The 17,697-nt window shown below is 46.0% G+C and overlaps 1 protein-coding gene across 1 annotated transcript in view; it reads right to left on the reverse strand.

Annotated features, from left to right (window-relative positions):
* ANO2 (anoctamin 2) overlaps positions 1-17,697 on the reverse strand; it is a 207,727-nt gene that overhangs the window by 155,173 nt on the left and 34,857 nt on the right. Inside the window, exons 4-5 of the mRNA XM_058189662.1 lie at positions 7,639-7,737; positions 3,244-3,395 (exon numbers count right to left, since the gene is read on the reverse strand). Of these exons, the coding sequence (XP_058045645.1) occupies positions 3,244-3,395; positions 7,639-7,737 (251 nt within the window). The remainder of the gene's footprint in view (positions 1-3,243; positions 3,396-7,638; positions 7,738-17,697) is intronic.

Here is a 17,697-nt window from a genome sequence, read left to right on the forward strand (position 1 = left end):
ATAAAATGGATACGATTCTTTCTTTCCTATTAGCTTTTAATGGGTTTTCTGAATGTTAAAAGGCTTTAAAGATTTGTTTATAGATAAAATATGGGAAAACGGGTTTTTTCTTCCATTTTTTTTATAGAGAAAAACATATGTTACAGTATTAAAATTGAGAAGGATGAAGAGAAGGGAAGAAATTAATTTGTGGGACATCATTTGAAGGGATTAAAGATTAAAATTTGTAATACATTGTTATTTTGGGTAGCCCTAAAGGAATTTTTCTTGATTAGGGGTTAACAATGAGATTTTAAAAGATATATTTATAGATATAAAACATGATTAGAGGGGATTTTTCCCCCTCCCTCTGTGCCTCTAGAGAAAATGACAAGATACTGTGTAAAGGAGAGAAATTTGAAACTGTTTTATTTCTTTTATATACATGCCTACTTAAATTATTATTTCTGGTAATGAACTTTTGCAGAATAAGGTTGAGTTATGGGGCTTTATTATTTGCTAATAGATAAAAGATGAGGTATGGTATAAAGAGATTTTTGATTGAAATAATAGAGAAGGCAAGAAGTTATTGTAAATGTACTTTTCTGGATGAAAGGGGAACTAAATCCTTGACTTTTAGCAGTTCATTTAATGACCATTCAAGGCTACCACAGCACTGAAAAAGTGACTTATGACCGTTTTTCAAACTTATGACCTTTTCAGCATCCCCATGGTCACATGATCAAAACACAGACACATGGCAGCTGAGTCACATTTATAATGGTCACAGTGTCCCAGGGTCACTTGAAGAAGTGGGTTTCAGCAAGTTCTGACCAGTTCAGGAGAACCAGTAGCGGAAATTTTGAGTAGTTCGGAGAACCGGTAGTAAAAATTCTGATTGGCCCCGCCATCATCTATTCTCTGCCTCCCGAGCCCCAGCTGATTGGGAGGGAATGGAGATTTTGCAGTATCCTTTCCCTGCCACGCCCACCAAGCCACACCCACAGAACCGGTAGTAAAAAAATTTGAAACCCACCACTGGTTGGGTAATGTGTAACTCCATAGCATGAGTGTGTTAATATAATGCAACTGGCAGTTGGAACAGATGGAGGGGGAGTAGAATGTCTCAGCCCGCAGCACTAGAGGTGGGTTTCAGCAAGTTCTGACCAGTTCAGGAGAACCAGTAGCGGAAATTTTGAGTAGTTCGGAGAACCGGTAGTAAAAATTCTGACTGGCCCCGCCATCATCTATTCTCTGCCTCCCAGGTCCCAGCTGATCGGGAGAAAATGGGAATTTTTGCAGTAACCTTCCCCTGGAATGGGGAGGGAATGGAGATTTTACAGTATCCTTCCCCTGCCACCCCCACCGAGCCACGCCCACCAAGTCATGCCACACCCACTAAGCCATGCCCACAGAACCGGCAGTAAAAAAAATTGAATATATATAAAATTTGTTTTCTTAATTTGCCTTAATTAGCTTTTTTTTTTGCATTTGGATTTTAAACATCAATTAAAAAAACATTATTATTTTTTAAAAATTAATTATCTTCCCAAGAGCCTCTCTAGGTCCCAAAGAAAAAAGAAAAAAAATATTGTTCTCTCTTCTAGTAAAGCTTAGAAAAGAATGCTAAACCTGCTTCATATTATTTAATTGATCAAATTATTAGTATTTTGCCTCTGTGATACTCAAACAACCCTCTAAGGCAGGGTTCTCCAACCTTGGCAACTTTAAGACTTGTGGACTTCAACTCCCAGAATTCTTTGTCAGCTTTGCTGGCTGAGGAATTCTGGGAGTTGAAATCCACAAGTCTTAAAGTTGCCAAGGTTGGAGAACCCTGCTCTAAGGTATATCAGTATTTCTCAAACTTGGCAATTTTAAATTATAGAGACTTCAACTTCCAGAATGGCTGAGGAATCCTGGGAGTTGAAGTCCAATGTCAGGATTCCAATTAATGCATCCATCGCAAACAGAACTCCAAGGGAAGTTGGTTCCTCAAAGAACAGTTTTATTTGGAGACATCATCTTGGCACAAACTGGTGGAAAGCCAACTCTGAAGGTTCCCGCGCTTTCCACCACGTTAAAAGTAAAAGTTTCCTGTTTTCTCAAAACAATAAATCACATTATCCAATATGGATACTGGCTGGTTGCTTGGTGACGTCTTTCCTCCTCCTCTGGCCAGCCAGTTGTTGGAATCTCTCTGACTCATAAGAGAGCTATGTTGTTTTGGCTACAAAACCCCATCTAACCAGTGGTGGGATTCAGCTGGTTTGGACCAATTCGGGTGAACTGGTAGTTAAATTGCTGACTGGCCCTGTCTCTCCTCCTAACCGTCCCCTTCCAAGAGTCCTCAAGTGCCCCATTTTGGCTCCCTGGTAAATGCAGGGAGGCCTACTAGGCATACAGGAGGGTGCAGTATGCCCCCCCGTGGCCCATTTTTGCTCCCAGGAGGCTTCAGGGAGTCCTCCTATGTCCGAAATGGGGCACGGGGGTGATGGGTGCAGCGTGCCCAGTGGTGGGTTTCACATTTTTTTACTACCGGTTCTGTGGGTGTGGCTTGGTGGGCGTGGCATGGCTTGGTGGGCGTGGCAGGGGAAGGATACTGCAAAATCTCCATTCCCTCCCAATCAGCTGGGGCTCGGGAGGCAGAGAATAGATGGGGGAGGGGCCAGTCAGAATTTTTACTACCGGTTCTCCGAACTACTCAAAATTTCCGCTATCGGTTCTCCAGAACTGGTCAGAACCTGCTGAAACCCATCTCTGGGCGCCCCCCCCCACAGCCCATTTTCACTTCCAGGAGGCTTCAGGGAGGCCTACTAGACCTAAAACAGGGCACAGGGAGCAGTGCATCCCCCCATGGCTCATTTTTACTCCCAGGTGGGTGCAGGAGACTGAGTGCTGCCTGTCACACCATCTGGCCACACCCACCATGGCCACGCCCGCCCACCCAGTCATTAGGACAGAGAACCGGTTGTTAAATTATTTGAATCCCACCACTGCATCTATCTCTATCCCTCCCTTCCACTCCAGGCTGTGTCAACGTGAAGCCATGTGGAAAAAAAACCCCGACAGAAGCTGAAGCACCAAAGAAAAGAAAATGGCCATAGCCAGGTCAGCTTCAGGCTTGAGAGTCCATTAATCTTAAAGCTGCCAAGTTTGAAAAACATTTCTCTATGCCGTGCTTGATTAGCATCTACCCAATTCCCACAGAAGTAATTTAGATGAAGTCCTTCATCGGTTCCATCACCCACCCCATCAAATACTCACAAATATATTTTTTCTCTGGAAAAGGGATAAGATAAATTCTTCATCTTAGTGGTATTTTGCTCTGGCACTTTAGGCTGCAATGGTTCTGTACATTTCTGCCATATCGATGACAGCTTCTTGACAATTCCCCCTTCTTCTTTGATTTCGTAAGTCTAGAGAAACAAAAAACGGCATACATCATAGGTACGTAACTTCCAAAAATTAACTAAGTTCACTGATTCCAAAGGAATCGATGTGGTAGAAATAAATGTGCATATTCAGAAAAGGCATTCCTGGCTCAGAAATCAGATGAATAAACTTAGCAATGCTCTAGAACCGTGCTGGTGAACCTATGTCATTTCTCCGGGCACGTGGAGCAGGCCGGAAACCAGAAGAGCAGCCTCCCATTGTGCATGCGCCCTCCAGGAAGATGATCTTCCTGTTTCCAGAGTGCGCATGCACATCGGCCAGCTGGTCTGGTTTCTGGCGCAAAAATCAGCAACAGGTGCGCGTGCCAAAAGACACGGAGAGGAGATCCTGGCGGTCACTCCAAAGGGAGCAGAACAAGGTAAGCCAGGGCTTCCCTCCCTGCCTGCCCATGCAGGCTTCTTGCATGGCCCCAGGCGGTCGGGACCAGCAGCCGGTGAACACAGGGTGGTGGTGGTGGGCTGCCTGAGCAGACGACCCCATGGCCTGGTCTCCTCCCCGTTAGAAGCCACCCTTCCCTGGCTGATGGCTGCTCTCTTGGCCATGCCGGGGAAGCTATAAATGTGCGCCTTGCCTGGGCTCCTCCCTGCTGGGAGACGCAGGCTGAGCAAGTGCAGCTGGTGGGGCTTTGGCGGACCAGCAGCCGGTGAGCTCAGAAATAGATTCTCCTATCAGTGGTGGGATTCAGCCGGTTCAGGACGGTTTGGGTGAACTGGTAGTTAAATTGCTGGCTGGCCCTGCCACTCCCCTCGCCACCCCTTCCAGGAGTCTCTACATACCCCATTTTGGCTCCCAAGTGAATGCAGGGCAGCCTATTAGGCCCAAAATGGGGCATGGGGTGCAGCGTGCCCCCCCCGAAGCCTGTTTTCACTCCCAGAAGGCTGCAGGGAGCCCTACTAGGCCCAAAACAGGGCATGGGGGGGGAAGTGGCGTCTACCCCGTAGCCCATTTTCGCTCCCAGGAGGCTGCAGGGAGGCCTACTAGGCCCAAAACGGGGCACCACTTGGTTCGATTCAGCCTTAAATGACACAGGTTAGGCTACAACTACCATCACTCTTCTAATGTACTTCTACCACAGTGGTGGGTTTCACTGTGTTCTGTGGGTGTTTTACTACCGGTTCTGTGGGTGTGGCTTGGTGGGCATGGCAGGGGAAGGATACTGTAAAATCTCCATGCCCACCCCACTCCAGGGGAAGATTACTGCAAAATCCCCATTTCCTCCCGATCAGCTGGGACTCAGGAGGCAGAGAATAGATGGGGGTGAGGCCAGTCAGAATTTTTACTATCGGTTCTCCGAACTACTCAAAATTTCCACTACCGGTTCTCCAGAACTGGTCAGAACCTGCTGAAACCCACCTCTGTTCTACTAGCTTTACAGAATGGTTGATCCCATTCTGTTTAGAAGTAGGGCAGGAGTGAGTAATTCAGCTCTTTGGCCCTCCTGACAAGGACAAGATGCTCTCCTGCTAGCATCAGGGTCCGATGGAAGTGAGCTCACGGTCAAATTGGGCTTGTGCTCAGTGGTGAAATCTGAACCGGTTTACTACCAGTTCGCTGGCTGCACGCGTGCGTGCGCAATGCTCACCATGCCCCAAATATGAGGTGCATCTGCACGCAGTGCATGCCAAAAGGAGGCATGGGGTAAGTATAACAGCACGCGGGTGGTGGGTGGGGTGATCAGCTGTGGTGCACAATCTTTTTTTTTAACTTTTAAAAGCATTTTTTTTACAACCTATTCAAAAGCAAAAAAAAATGCTTTTAAAAGTTAACAAAAAGGCTCTGACGATCAGGCAGCTCAGCTGGGATCGTCAGAGACTTTTTTTTAACCTTTTAAAAGCATTTTTAAAAAGAAGTGGCAAGCGGGCGACTGGGTGATTGGGTGGGCCTGGGTGCTGGGGGAGAGGGATTTTTGCTACCGGTTCTCTGAATCACCCGCCTGTCGTGTCCCACTCCTCCACTGATGGCCGGGTCAGGGAAATCCGAATCAGGCGTGCCTCTGCAGCTCTGCCAAAGTCCTAGCAAAGTTCTCAAGGCAGGCAGGAGACCAGAAAGTGACTTCAGCAAGATAAGGTAGACTTTGCCTGACTCAGAGAATGCCAGAAAACAGATCCTTTATATAGGCCATGGGGTGTGGCTCCATGACTCAGCACTTATCCAGGCCTGCCCCTCCCTTCCTTCTGTTGACGCCGCCTATCAATTCTCCTGAACGAGGGTCACTCCAGTCTGCAGCTGTTGGTAATTGACCTTCCTCAGGCTCACATGCTGTGGGGGAGGGGGAGGGGTCTAGTTGCTCCGTTTGCCTGGGCATGGAGCCAGAGCTGGGGGCTGGAGGCACTTCTTCCTCCTCAGCCTGTCTGGGCATGGAGCCAGGGCTGGGGCCGGGTGGCATGCTAGGACATTCCTCAACGTTTGGAAGCAGATAAGATGGGCCCGGCTGCGGGGAAAGCGGACGAGGCACAACACCGCCGCCATCGCTACTGGATCCGCCAATCCGGTCTGAACCGGGAGCATTTCACCCCTGCTTATGCTCCATAATCAAGTCCTTAAAACATAACCCAAATGAATAATGAATCTCCTAATAAAATCGGACTGGCTTGAGAGTAAAAAAAAAAAAAAAGGTAAAGCACAACTTGGATCAGTGATGGTTAACCTTTTTGGTGCCGAGTGCCCAAAGCACACGCATATGGGCGCAAATGCACCTGTGCATGCCCCAAACCCCAAAATGAAATGCGAGCACCCCCCTGCACATGCGCTCCACCCCCCCGTGCCCCGTTTTGGCTTCCAGGTTGGTGCAAAAGGTTTTCCAGGATCAAAATGGGGCATGGGGGCACAGTGTGAGGCCCCCTGTACCCCGCTTCGGGCCTGGAAATCCTCCTGCACCAACCTGCACCCCATGTGCATGCTCCCCACTCCCCGTGCATGCACACGCTTGTCTCCCGCATGCACCCCTCCCCCACGTATGCGCGGCAGAGACTCGAAGACCAGCTGGTTGGTGGAGCTGGGCTGGAGCAACAGCTGGCGTGCCCGCAGAGAGGGCTCTGTGTGCCACCTGTGGCATACGTAACATAGGTTCGCCATCACTGACTTAGATGAACACAAGGAAAACTGTTGGAATCTACCCAACCATCTATCTTCCCATCGAGTGGTGGGATTCAGCCAGTTTGCGCCAGTTTGGGAGAAACAGTTGTTAACTTTCTGAGCAGTTTGGCGAACTGGTTGTTGGAAGAAATCCTTAGGGCAAAGAACCGGTTGTCAAATTACTTGAATCTCATCACTGTTCCCAACTCCTTTCCTCCAGAAAAGTGGCTAGATGACACCTCTTGTATTTCCACTGCATAAAAGTGTCTGCAAAGATGGCAGTCACAAAGGTGCTCTACCAATTTTTAATGTGTGAATGTGTGCTATTCCACTCTCTCATGCACACACACACACATACACACCATGGGTGTCAGGAGTATTCCCCAGCAATTCCCTGCACTGGCACCAGCTCAACCCCAATGAGTTCCACGGGCTACTCAAATAAAGCCAACACTAGCCCTCAAGACAAAAGGGACTCCAGTCCACTAGACAAAAACAAGTTCCAACGGCAAACGCAAGTTCCAAGACAAAGGCAAACCCACAAGCAAAGGCAAGGCAAGAGCTGAAGAGATACGATCTGAATGAAGTTCGAGGCAAGAACACACGGCAAGGAAACAAACACATTGTTCCCAGTGTCGTCTCCATGTGTCTGCTGTGCTGAATAGCAAAGCTTCCGGTGCAGCCCATCAAGAAGGGCAAGGCTGCCTCCTCATGAGTGATCTGGCTGATCTCCGTTGCTCCTGCCTTTTCTCTGCCCTACGTGTTCTTGGATCTGGTGCAGAAGGCAGTTCCTCTTCCTCGTCATTGATTGGCTGAAGCTGCGTGCTTTCTCCACCTGAAACCTCAGGGCTGTCCTGCTGCAGCTGTGCTTCAGCCAAATATTTCTCAGATGGCTGTTTGGAGCCATCAACCAACTTCCCTCCAGATGTGCCTGGAATTGGTCCATCCTCTTCCCTGCTGATATCTGGAGAGGTATCTGGGGAAGCGTCCGAGGGAAATCATCACAGTTTAGTTCACACTGTTATGGCTTCCAGCTTGTCTTTTCTGACCATACCCTGTGAACCTGTATCTGCTATTTCCCTTTGTTTCTAACGTTCAAAAGTGATAAAAACAGAATCGATCCATACTTACTCTTTTAGTGGGCATCTTGATTTTCAGAATCTCCGCTTCCCGGCTCAGTACATTCCATGGTGCGTGTATTCGGACAAAACTTAATCCTTGACTCTTATCCTAAAATATGGGGGTGGGGGGGGAAGAAACATATATTGTACTGAAAGCTATCAAACCAGAAAGCTACCCATAAAATGCCCCGTGTTTCTTGGAGGTATGCAGAGATCATTTCAGCTACTTTAGGGATTGGATTTGAAACTGTGGAATAGCTATATGTTTAACAGGATTGACCAGTTCAATCAGTGCTACGATTTTCAAGGAGTAACTCATTAACATCTGATAATTAAAGGGCATCTATCTATCTGTCTGTCTGTCTATCTTCTGTCTTTCTATCTATTTCACCTCTCTCTCTCTCTCTCTCTCTCTCTCTCTCTCTCTCTCTATCTATCTATCTATCTATCTATCTATCTATCTCATATTCTATCTATCTATCTATCTATCTATCTATCTATCTATCTATCTATCTATCTATCTATCTATCTATCTATCTATCCATTATCTATCTATCTATCTATCTATCTATCTATCTATCTATCTATCTATCTATCTATCTATCTATCTATCTATCTTATATATCTATCATCTATCTATCTATCTATTTATCTATCTATCTATCATCTATCTATCCATTATCTATCTATCTATCTATCTATCTATCTAACTATTTATCTATCTATCTATCATCTATCTATCTATTATCTATCTATCTATCTATCTATCTATCTATCTATCTATCTATCTATCTATCTATCTATCTATCTATCATCTATCTATCCATTATCTATCTATCTATCTATCTATCTATCTATCTATCTATCTATCTATCTATCTATCTATCTATCTATATCATCTACCTTTTTATGCCACCCATCTCTCCCGTAAGGGACTGGGTGGCTTACAGATTATAAAAAGGTAAATCGATAAATAATTAAAATATTAAAATTATGCAATTATAAAATCTAAAACTATAGAAAAAGAACAAGACTTAAGGGATGGATGGCTAGGGGATTGAGATCTTCTTACCTGTCAACCACCTAAGGAGGTGAGACCCCTCCTCTATCTCAACTTATCTTAGAGTGAAGTCTTTATCTGGATCCAGCCCTGTCATTTAATTGAATACATGTAGTCCTCGGCTTATGACCACAATTGAACCCAAGATTTCTGTTGTTAAGCAAGACATTTGTTAAGTGAGTTTTGCCCCATTTTACCACTTCTCTTGCCTCAGTTGTTAAGTGAACCACTGCAGTCGATAAGTCAAGAACCCAGTTGTTAAGTGAATCCTGGCTTCCCCATTGACTTTGCTTGTCAGAAGGTCACAAAAGGGGATCATGTGAGCTCGGGACACAGCAACATAAATATATATGATAAATATGAATCAGTTGTGAGGCGTCTGAATTTCGATCACATGACTGTGGGGATGCCGCAAAAGTCATAAGTGTGAAAAATGGTTGTAACTCATCGTAACTTTGAACGGTCACTAAATGAACTGTTGTAAGTTGAGGACGACCTGTATTGTTTAACAGGGAGAGTTACAGAGCTCACTTCAGTGGTCAAAACTGAAGACAAACTCAAAACTTTTTAACTCAGAGGTTAAAAAAAAATAATTACAATTTGGAGTCCAAATTTTCACATGCAGCTCTGAGAGAAATGGAGCATTTTTTTATATCCAGCTGAGAGGGACAATCCTAAGGGTGAAATCCAGCAGGTTCTGACAGGTTCTGGAGAACCGGTAGCGGAAATTTTGAGTACTTTGAAGAACCAGCAAATACCACCTCTGGCTGGCCCCAGAGCGGGGTGGGAATGGAGATTTTGCAATATCCTTCCCCCAGGAGTGGGGAAGGAATGGGGATTTTGCAGTATCCTTCCCCTGGAGTGGGGAAGGAATGGGGATTTTGCAGTATCCTTCCCCTGGAGTGGGGAAGGAATGGAGATTTTGCAGTATCCTTCCCCTGGAGTGGGGAAGGAATGGGGATTTTGCAGTATCCTTCCCCTGGAGTGGGGAAGGAATGGGGATTTTGCAGTATCCTTCCCCTGGAGTGGGGAAGGAATGGGGATTTTGCAGTATCCTTCCCCTGGAGTGGGAGGAATGGGGTTTTGCAGTATCCTTCCCTGGAGTGGGGAAGGAATGGGGTTTTTGCAGTATCCTTCCCCTGGAGTGGGGAAGGAATGGGGATTTTGCAGTATCCTTCCCCTGGAGTGGGGAAGGAATGGGGATTTTGCAGTATCCTTCCCCTGGAGTGGGGAGGGAATGGGGGTTTTGCAGTATCCTTCCCCTGGAGTGGGGAAGGAATGGGGATTTTGCAGTATCCTTCCCCTGGAGTGGGGAGGGAATGGGTTTTTTGCAGTATCCTGCCACACCCACCAAGCCACACCACATCTACCAAGCCACGCCCACAGAACCGGTAGTAAAAAAGTTTGAATTCCACCACTGGACAATCCATCTCAACCTTGGATGAAACCTCTACGATGAAAAAAAATAACCATCACCCCCACCATTCAAATTCTGGGGGGAAAAAAAAATAGGGGCCAAGATGCAGGAAATTAGAAGACACATTTCAGTCGTCTCCCAAGCTTAACATCTTGCAGATCCGTCCAGACCCACCAGTCCTCAAGTCTTAAATTTGGAGACTTCTGAGTTACAGAACGAAGAATAAAAGGTAAAGGTAAAGGTTTCCCTCGCACATATGTGCTAGTCGTTCCCGACTCTAGGGGGCGGTGCTCATACCTGTTTCAAAGCCGAAGAGCCAGTGCTGTCCAAAGACGTCTCCGTGGTCATGTGGCCGGCATGACTCAATGCCAAAGGCGCACGGAACGCTGTTACCTTCCCACCAAAGGTGGTCCCTATTTTTCTACTTGCATTTTTTACGTGCTTTCAAACTGCTAGGTTGGCAGAAGCTGGGACGAGTAATGGGAGCTCCCCCATTATGCGGCACTAGGGATTCGAACCGCTGAACTGCCGTCCTTTCAATCGACAAGCTCAGTGTCTTAGCCACTGATCCACCATGTCCCTTAGAATGAAGAATACTATCCTTCAAACATGTTGTAACTGTAACTGAATATTCACTCCTTTCTTTCAAGCCAAATATTCCTGTTGAACGAGTTTCTATTCCTCCTCACAGTGAAAAAACCAAATAGTCCGAAAGAAATGTAGTCGTTTATTTAATACTTTTCTTTCGTATGTGTTTATTGTCTGTGGCTACTTTTCCTCACCACAACCTCCACTATTTGAATATTTAGTTTCTTGTGTGGTTTTTTTTTTTTATGTCTGCGAGAAGGCAATAAACCTTAAATGGAGAAATTACTCCAAGGGAGAGTTACGAAACAATAAAGACATTCGCCGCTATTGCTATGAAACTAATTTGCCCAAACTATGCTGTATTGTCAATGTTAGAGGAACTCTCAGCCAGATGTGCATCTGAATGTGTACTAAGTTTAGCGAGGTGTCTGGGGACCAGATGTGGTCACAAATTGACCAAGACTTCTCCGAAAAGAGAAGGACCAATGGAGATTCAGTGGCTTGGCAAGGCTGACTAGCGAAATAGGGATGATGAGCAGAAGGAATGCTAAGTCAATTTTCCTCCTTATTTTCTGGAAAGCGACAAACCTCTAGGCCTCTTTTGAAGCCCTGGAGAAGATGAAGATGTTTCTCTTAACACAGAATCTTTTTCCCTTTTTATTTTTTTGTTTGGGACACAAGGAACTCTAAACGCTTGTAGGGAGATGTTCCAAAGGTAACTGGACTTTCTGGTGTTTTTTTTTTCTTTGAAGAGTTTTTGCTTCCAGTCTAGAGCTGAAGAAGCTCAGAAAGCATGGTTTTGAGAGTCAGATGTGCTTTGAAATGGTCTACCTGTTGTGGTTTGTCAGCCGCCGTCCCCTCCAACAGCTGAATCAGATGAGGAGGAGGAGGCGTGAGAGTCAGGGCCAGCATCATGGCAACCTGGGAGCTCCGAGGGGGAAGAGGGAATGGAGATGGCAGAGAGAGAGAGAGAGAGAGGGAGGGAGGGAGAGGAAGAGGAAGAGAGAGAGGTGGAGTCTGGGCCGTCTGTCAGCCCACAGATAGAGAGTCAACAGCCCCCAGGTCTGAAGGTGGCTGATGAGGAAGAGGAGGAACAGCTGGGTCCAGATGTGCAGATGCACAGAAGGAAGAGGAGAGGAGAGCAGTGGAAATCTATGGGCTGATCCTTGGGACGGAAGAGCCACCGCTGCTAGCGAAGCCCCACCCTAGCTCAGGGGGCAGAGATGAATAGATGTGGCAGACAACTATTCATCTTCCAGTCAGACAGACTTGTTAGCCTGCGTTGAGCGAGAAACTTTTTGCCAGGGATGCTGGCGCTCCTAATAAAGGAATCATTGATTTAACTACAGAGGGTTTGTCATATTTTAGAGCCGGGTCAGAACACTACCCTTCTCTGACCAGCTGGACAGGAAAAGCTGTTCTCTGGGCCCAGATGGAATCCAAGGGCCAACCTCAACCATCCAGAGACATGGGCCTGTCATATCTACCTCTTCTCCCATCTCCACCTAAGGAGATTGGATGGTTGGGCTATTTGTTGCTGTTAGTTGTGAAGTCGTGTCCGACTCATTGTGACCCCATGGACAACCTTCCTCCAGGCCTTCCTGTCCTCTACCATCCTCTGGAGTCCATTTAAATTCATGCCTACTGCTTCAGGGACTCCATCCAGCCACCTCATTCTCTGCCATCCCCTTCTTCTTTTGCCCTCAATCGTTCCCAGCGTTAGGCTCTTCTCCAGTCCTTCCTTCTCATTAGGTGGCCAAAGTAATTGAGTTTCTTCTTCAGGATCTGGCCTTCTAAAGAGCAGTCAGGGTTGTTCTCCTCTAGGACTGACCAGTTTGTTCGCCTTGCAATCCAAGGGACTCGCAGGAGTCTCCTCCAGCACCAGAGTTCAAAGGCCTCAATTCTTTGGCGCTCAGCCTTCCTTATGATCCAACTTTCACAGCCATTCATTGCAACTGGGAACACCAGACCCTTGACTATACACACTTTCGTTGGCAGGGTGATGTCTATAGCTATAGCTAGCTGGGCTATAGTGGGGTGGGTGGGAAGAGACATTCATCCAAGGATGGAAAAATCTGTCTTTTTTGTGGACCTATGCAGTTGCAGGTGTCTTAAAATGACATCATTCGGTTTATTTTAAAACGACTTAGAATTTCATGCTAAAATTAGTGAATCAATATAATGCATTTCAATTTAATGTTATGTTCTGGTAGTCCATGACTTACAATCAGTAATGGTATTCAGCTGGTTCAGACCGGTTTGGGCAAACTGGTAGGGGCAACCAGCGAGTTGGCCAGCCCACCTGCCCCAGTGCTATGCCATCCTATTTAGCCACATTTTCTAAGCCGTGCGCATACGTGCAAGCCATGCCCACGAGCAAAGCACATTTTTGGTGCGCGGCAAACCGGTGGTAAAATTATGTGAAAGCCTCCTCTGCTTACAACTGTTCATTTAGTGACTGTTCGAAGTTACAACAACATTGAAAAAAGTAACTTATGACCATTTTTTACACGTAAGTTGTAAGTGTGAAAAACCTATTTTTCTACTTGCATTTTTTACGTGCTTTTGAACTTCTAGGTGGGCAGAAGCTGGGACAAGTAACAGGAACTCAGCCCATTACACGGCAGTAGGGATTCGAACCGCTGAACTGCCGACCTTTCGATCGACAAGCTCAACGTCTTAACCACTAAGCCACCACATCCTATACCTAGCTGCAGTCAATTTTCTGAATCCATTTGGTGTGGCTGGCATTCACTACAGCCTAAACACTTGAATCTGTCCCTGATAGAAGGAACAATCCCTCCCATACCACCTCAGCAGTGTTTCATTTATAGTTTGTTAGAAACATTGTTTTATAAGCATGGCGGCACTTGCAAAGTACCCTGTGGCGCTTTAGAAACACCGAGAACGTGAGCAAATGTTGGAAATGGTCTTTTAGAAGGAAAAAAAAAAGCAAAGGAATATTTTAATTATGGCACTGTCTGTTTTTGACCCAGGCCCAAGTAGGTAGTAGGAAACTCAGTCCATGAAAAAAAAAACTTTATTAAACAGCTGAGAATTACTTCATTCCCAGTGTAGTTCAACTAAATTAAAACAAATTCCTCCTAACACAAATTCCTCAGTCCTATCGCAAACCTTGGTCCAATTAGGCAAACTGCCAAAGGCCTTTCTTGGCAAATGTTCAGAAGTCATAAATACAAGAAGACGAAGCTACCAACATTGTTTTCCAGCAAAGCCCAAATGCTGTTGCTGGTCAGTTTTAAGCCTTATGGGAGGGGCTAATCATAACTTGGCCTTACTCCTAAGTCGTCCTCTTTGCTTGAGCTGCTCTTGCCTTCTGGCAGCTCTTATCATGCGTGCATTAGGAACAGGTTCCTCCTGTTCCTCTGCCTCACTACTGTCAGCCTCTGGAGGCTCTGGAGTTCGCACTGCACTCCCCAATGCCCCTGGCCCCACCTCTGCCTCATCGCTGTTCGACTCCGTTGCCAGCTCCACAGGCTGCTGGCAGACCACAACACTGTCTTTCCTCAGAAGCAGCAAAGGGACAGGTTTCGCCAGAACTATGAGAGATTTTTAGTTTAAAACAAACTAAAAATTCAGACATACTGTAAGCTCTGCACAACTTCTGGTTTAAATGACCCATTTAGTGAAGTAAGCAGCAAAGAGAAGAAGAGGCAGACCCAGACCCAAAATAAGACAAGGGGATGGAAGAAACAACAGCAACATGCTCAATGGAAAATAGGCCCGTGAAACAACTTTTAAAAACCATTTTGGTGGAAAAGTCTGGAAGAATGAAAGGAGGTGGCTTTCAATCTCTGCGTATAATGTTGAGGCATTCCATGGTCTCTCTGAATAATATGCCAGTACATCCTTTATACATCAAAACTGTTTATTCAAAGTTATTGTTTCTGTAAGAACATCATTATGGTAAAGATGCCATTCCGGGAACAGAACAGCTGCGAGAAGAATAAAGGCATAAAATACAGAAAAGAAGTTGTTTGTTTTAGGATTACGGTATTTTTTCTAAATGAAAGCATTTTCTTGTCATATAATCTTTTTCCTCTACAACCTCAACCCGCACATTTAAAGTTTGATTTCTCGAAGGGGAATGGGATAGGTGGGGGGAGAGCCTTAATAAAAGTCCTAGTGGATTTCTAGTGGACAACCATTTAAATGTGAGCCAGGAGTGTGAAGCAGCTGCCAAAAAAGCCAACACATTTCTAGGCTGCATAAACAGAGGGATAGAGAATCAAGATCACGTGAAGTGTTAATACCACTTTATCATGCCTTGGTAAGGCGGCACTTGGAATACTGCATCCAGTTTTGGTCGCCACGAGGTAACAAGGATGTGGAGACTCTAGAAAGAGTGCAGAGAAGAGCAATTAAGAGGATTAGGGGAGGACTGGAGGATAAAACATATGAAGAACTGTTGCTGGGACTGGGTATGTCTAGTTTAATGAAAAGAAGGACTGGGGGAGACATGACAGCAGGGAGATATGACCCGCCCACCCCACCCCACCTCTCTCAGGAGTCTCCACAATGCCCATTTTGGATGCAGGTAAGTGCAGGACGCACCCAGAGGCTTGGGCAGGGCAAAAAACAGGCCTACCAGAAGTTCAGGAAGGCCCGTTTCCAGCTTCTATAGGGCCTCCAGAACCTGGGGAGGCCATTTTTTCCCTCCTGGAGGCTCAAGGAAAGCCTCCGGAGCCCAGGGAAGCATTCCCTCCCACCATGGTGCAGAAGTCTGACTAGGCCATGCTCACCATGGCCACGCCTATCCACCAACCAGGCAGAGAACCCCTTGCTAAAATTTTTGAAGCCGACATCTGATGTGGAGCCTTCTTGGAACTACTGAAAGCACTAAGTTGTAGACTAGAGATAGATGATGTCATATCCCTCCCCCTCTGTAGAGAGAGGGCTGTTCAATGTTAACCTCTCTTGGAAAGAAAGAAAAAAAGCACCTTTGAGACAACCATGATCTGGATCAGTGGTCTCCAACCTTGGCAACTTTAAGATTTGGGGACTTCAACTCCCAGAATCCCTCAGCCAGCAAAACTAGCTGAGGAATTCTGGGAGTTGAAGTCCTCAAGTCTTAAAATTGCCAAGGTTGGAGACCCCTGATCTGGATGACTGAGAATCTCCATAGACTTTGTGACCTTACGAAAATGTCACTAAGGCTTGGGGCAGAGACCCATTCAATGAAACAAACAGCCCCTCCCCTACCTTTTCATCTTTAAGAAGGTAAAAGGAAGCACTTTCAATTCGCATGCCTTGTAGGCCTTCTCATCCACGTCAAACTTATTATTTTTTTTTAAATGAAAGTTCCTACCGAAAACTCGAATAAAAAAATTAACTCGTCTTCAAAATGCATGGAATATTTTATGCGTCTCTTTCTGTACCGTCGGTCCTTGACTGAACGAACATTGCTGGTACTGACATTTTCCATAACACGCAGCCTTAGCCCAAATATGCTGGCCAAGAAGATCGCTGTGCGATAGATTTTTCTCAGCTAAGGGACTGGTTTCCAGGTTGCCAAAAGAAGAGACAAAATTGTATACTCTCCCTTTATTGATTCAAACTACCATATTTTTTTGGAGTATAAGACGCACCTACCTTTTTTGATAAGGAAAACAAGAAAAAGAAATCTGCCTCTGCCTCCCAACAATTTTGCCTTGTTGCAGCAAACAGCAAACAGTCTGCTTTACTTTCATTTTCATTTTCAGGATAGCTTGATTAGCACAAGAAAAAAAATCTGCTCCCAGCAATTTACCTCCTTGCAGCAAGCAAAAGAGGCCCACACAGCAGTAGGCAACGGCAATCCCTGCAGCCTGAAACAGCTGAAAGTCGGGGACAATCAACTTGTGCTAATCAGGCTCTGCTGAAGCTGAAATGGGCTGTTTCTTCTTGCTGCTTGCTGCAAGGAGGTAAATTTTTGGGAGGCAGAAGCCAAAGGGTGGGGGCCAATGGGTGGGAGAATCTACATTCGGTGTATAAGACGCACCCAAATTTTCACCCCCTTTTAGGTGGGAAAAAGGTGCGTCTTGTACTCCGAAAAATACAGTATATGCTGAATACATAACGAGGCAGGTTAAATTGGAAGACTATGAGCATAGTTTTAAAACTTGGAGGAAGAAAAACTGTGCTCTGCTATGCTACGATATCGTTGCTCTGAGAAGCGAGCGCGTAAATGATCTGGAAGCTCTAGTAATGAAACTGAAGAAGGACAGTGAAAGAAAGAAAAATGGGACGAAGATTAAATATAAAGAAGATCAAATTACTGACAACCGGTTCAGCAACCCGGCATGGAGAACTGACAGTGAAGATAACTAAGTGGTGACAGTTTCTGCTTTTTAAGATTGATTATTCACAGTAGAGGAACAAACAGTCAAGAAATACAGTATGTTGCAGACTAGCGTTTGGTAGATCAGCCACGAAGGCCTGGGAAAAGATATTCAGATGTTGTAGTGTAAAGTTAAAAGTTTCCCCCTTTCCAGTCATGTCCGAGGCCAATTAGGGCCAGTGCTCATCTCTGTTTCTTAGCCGAGGGAGTCAGTGTTGTCTCTAGTTACTTCCGTGGTCATGTGGCCAGCATGACTATATGTTGAGGCCTGGGGTGGGATTGAAAAATTTTAGCAACCAGGTCTCTGCCCGGTTGCTGGGTAGGCATGGCCATGGGGGCGTGGCCTAGTTGGCTTCCTACACCACGGTAGGGGGGTGTTTATACTCTCCCCAAGCTCTGGAGGCTTTCTTTGAGCCTATGGAAGGGCAAAAACGGCCTCCCCCAGGCTCTGAAGGCCCTCCAGAGGCCGGAAACGGGCCTGTTTCCAGACTTCCGGTACTTCTGGTAGGACCATTTTTTGCCCTCCTCAGGCTCCGGAGGCTTTCCTTGAGGCTCCGGGAAGGCAAAAATGGCCTCCCTCTAGAGGCCAGAAATGGGCCTGTTTCTGTACTTCCTGTACTTCCAGTAGGCCTGTTTTTCATTTGCCTAGAGCCTCCACACAGGT

This window comes from Ahaetulla prasina, chromosome 7 (assembly GCF_028640845.1).
Source record: "Ahaetulla prasina isolate Xishuangbanna chromosome 7, ASM2864084v1, whole genome shotgun sequence".
Lineage (NCBI taxonomy): Eukaryota > Metazoa > Chordata > Lepidosauria > Squamata > Colubridae > Ahaetulla > Ahaetulla prasina.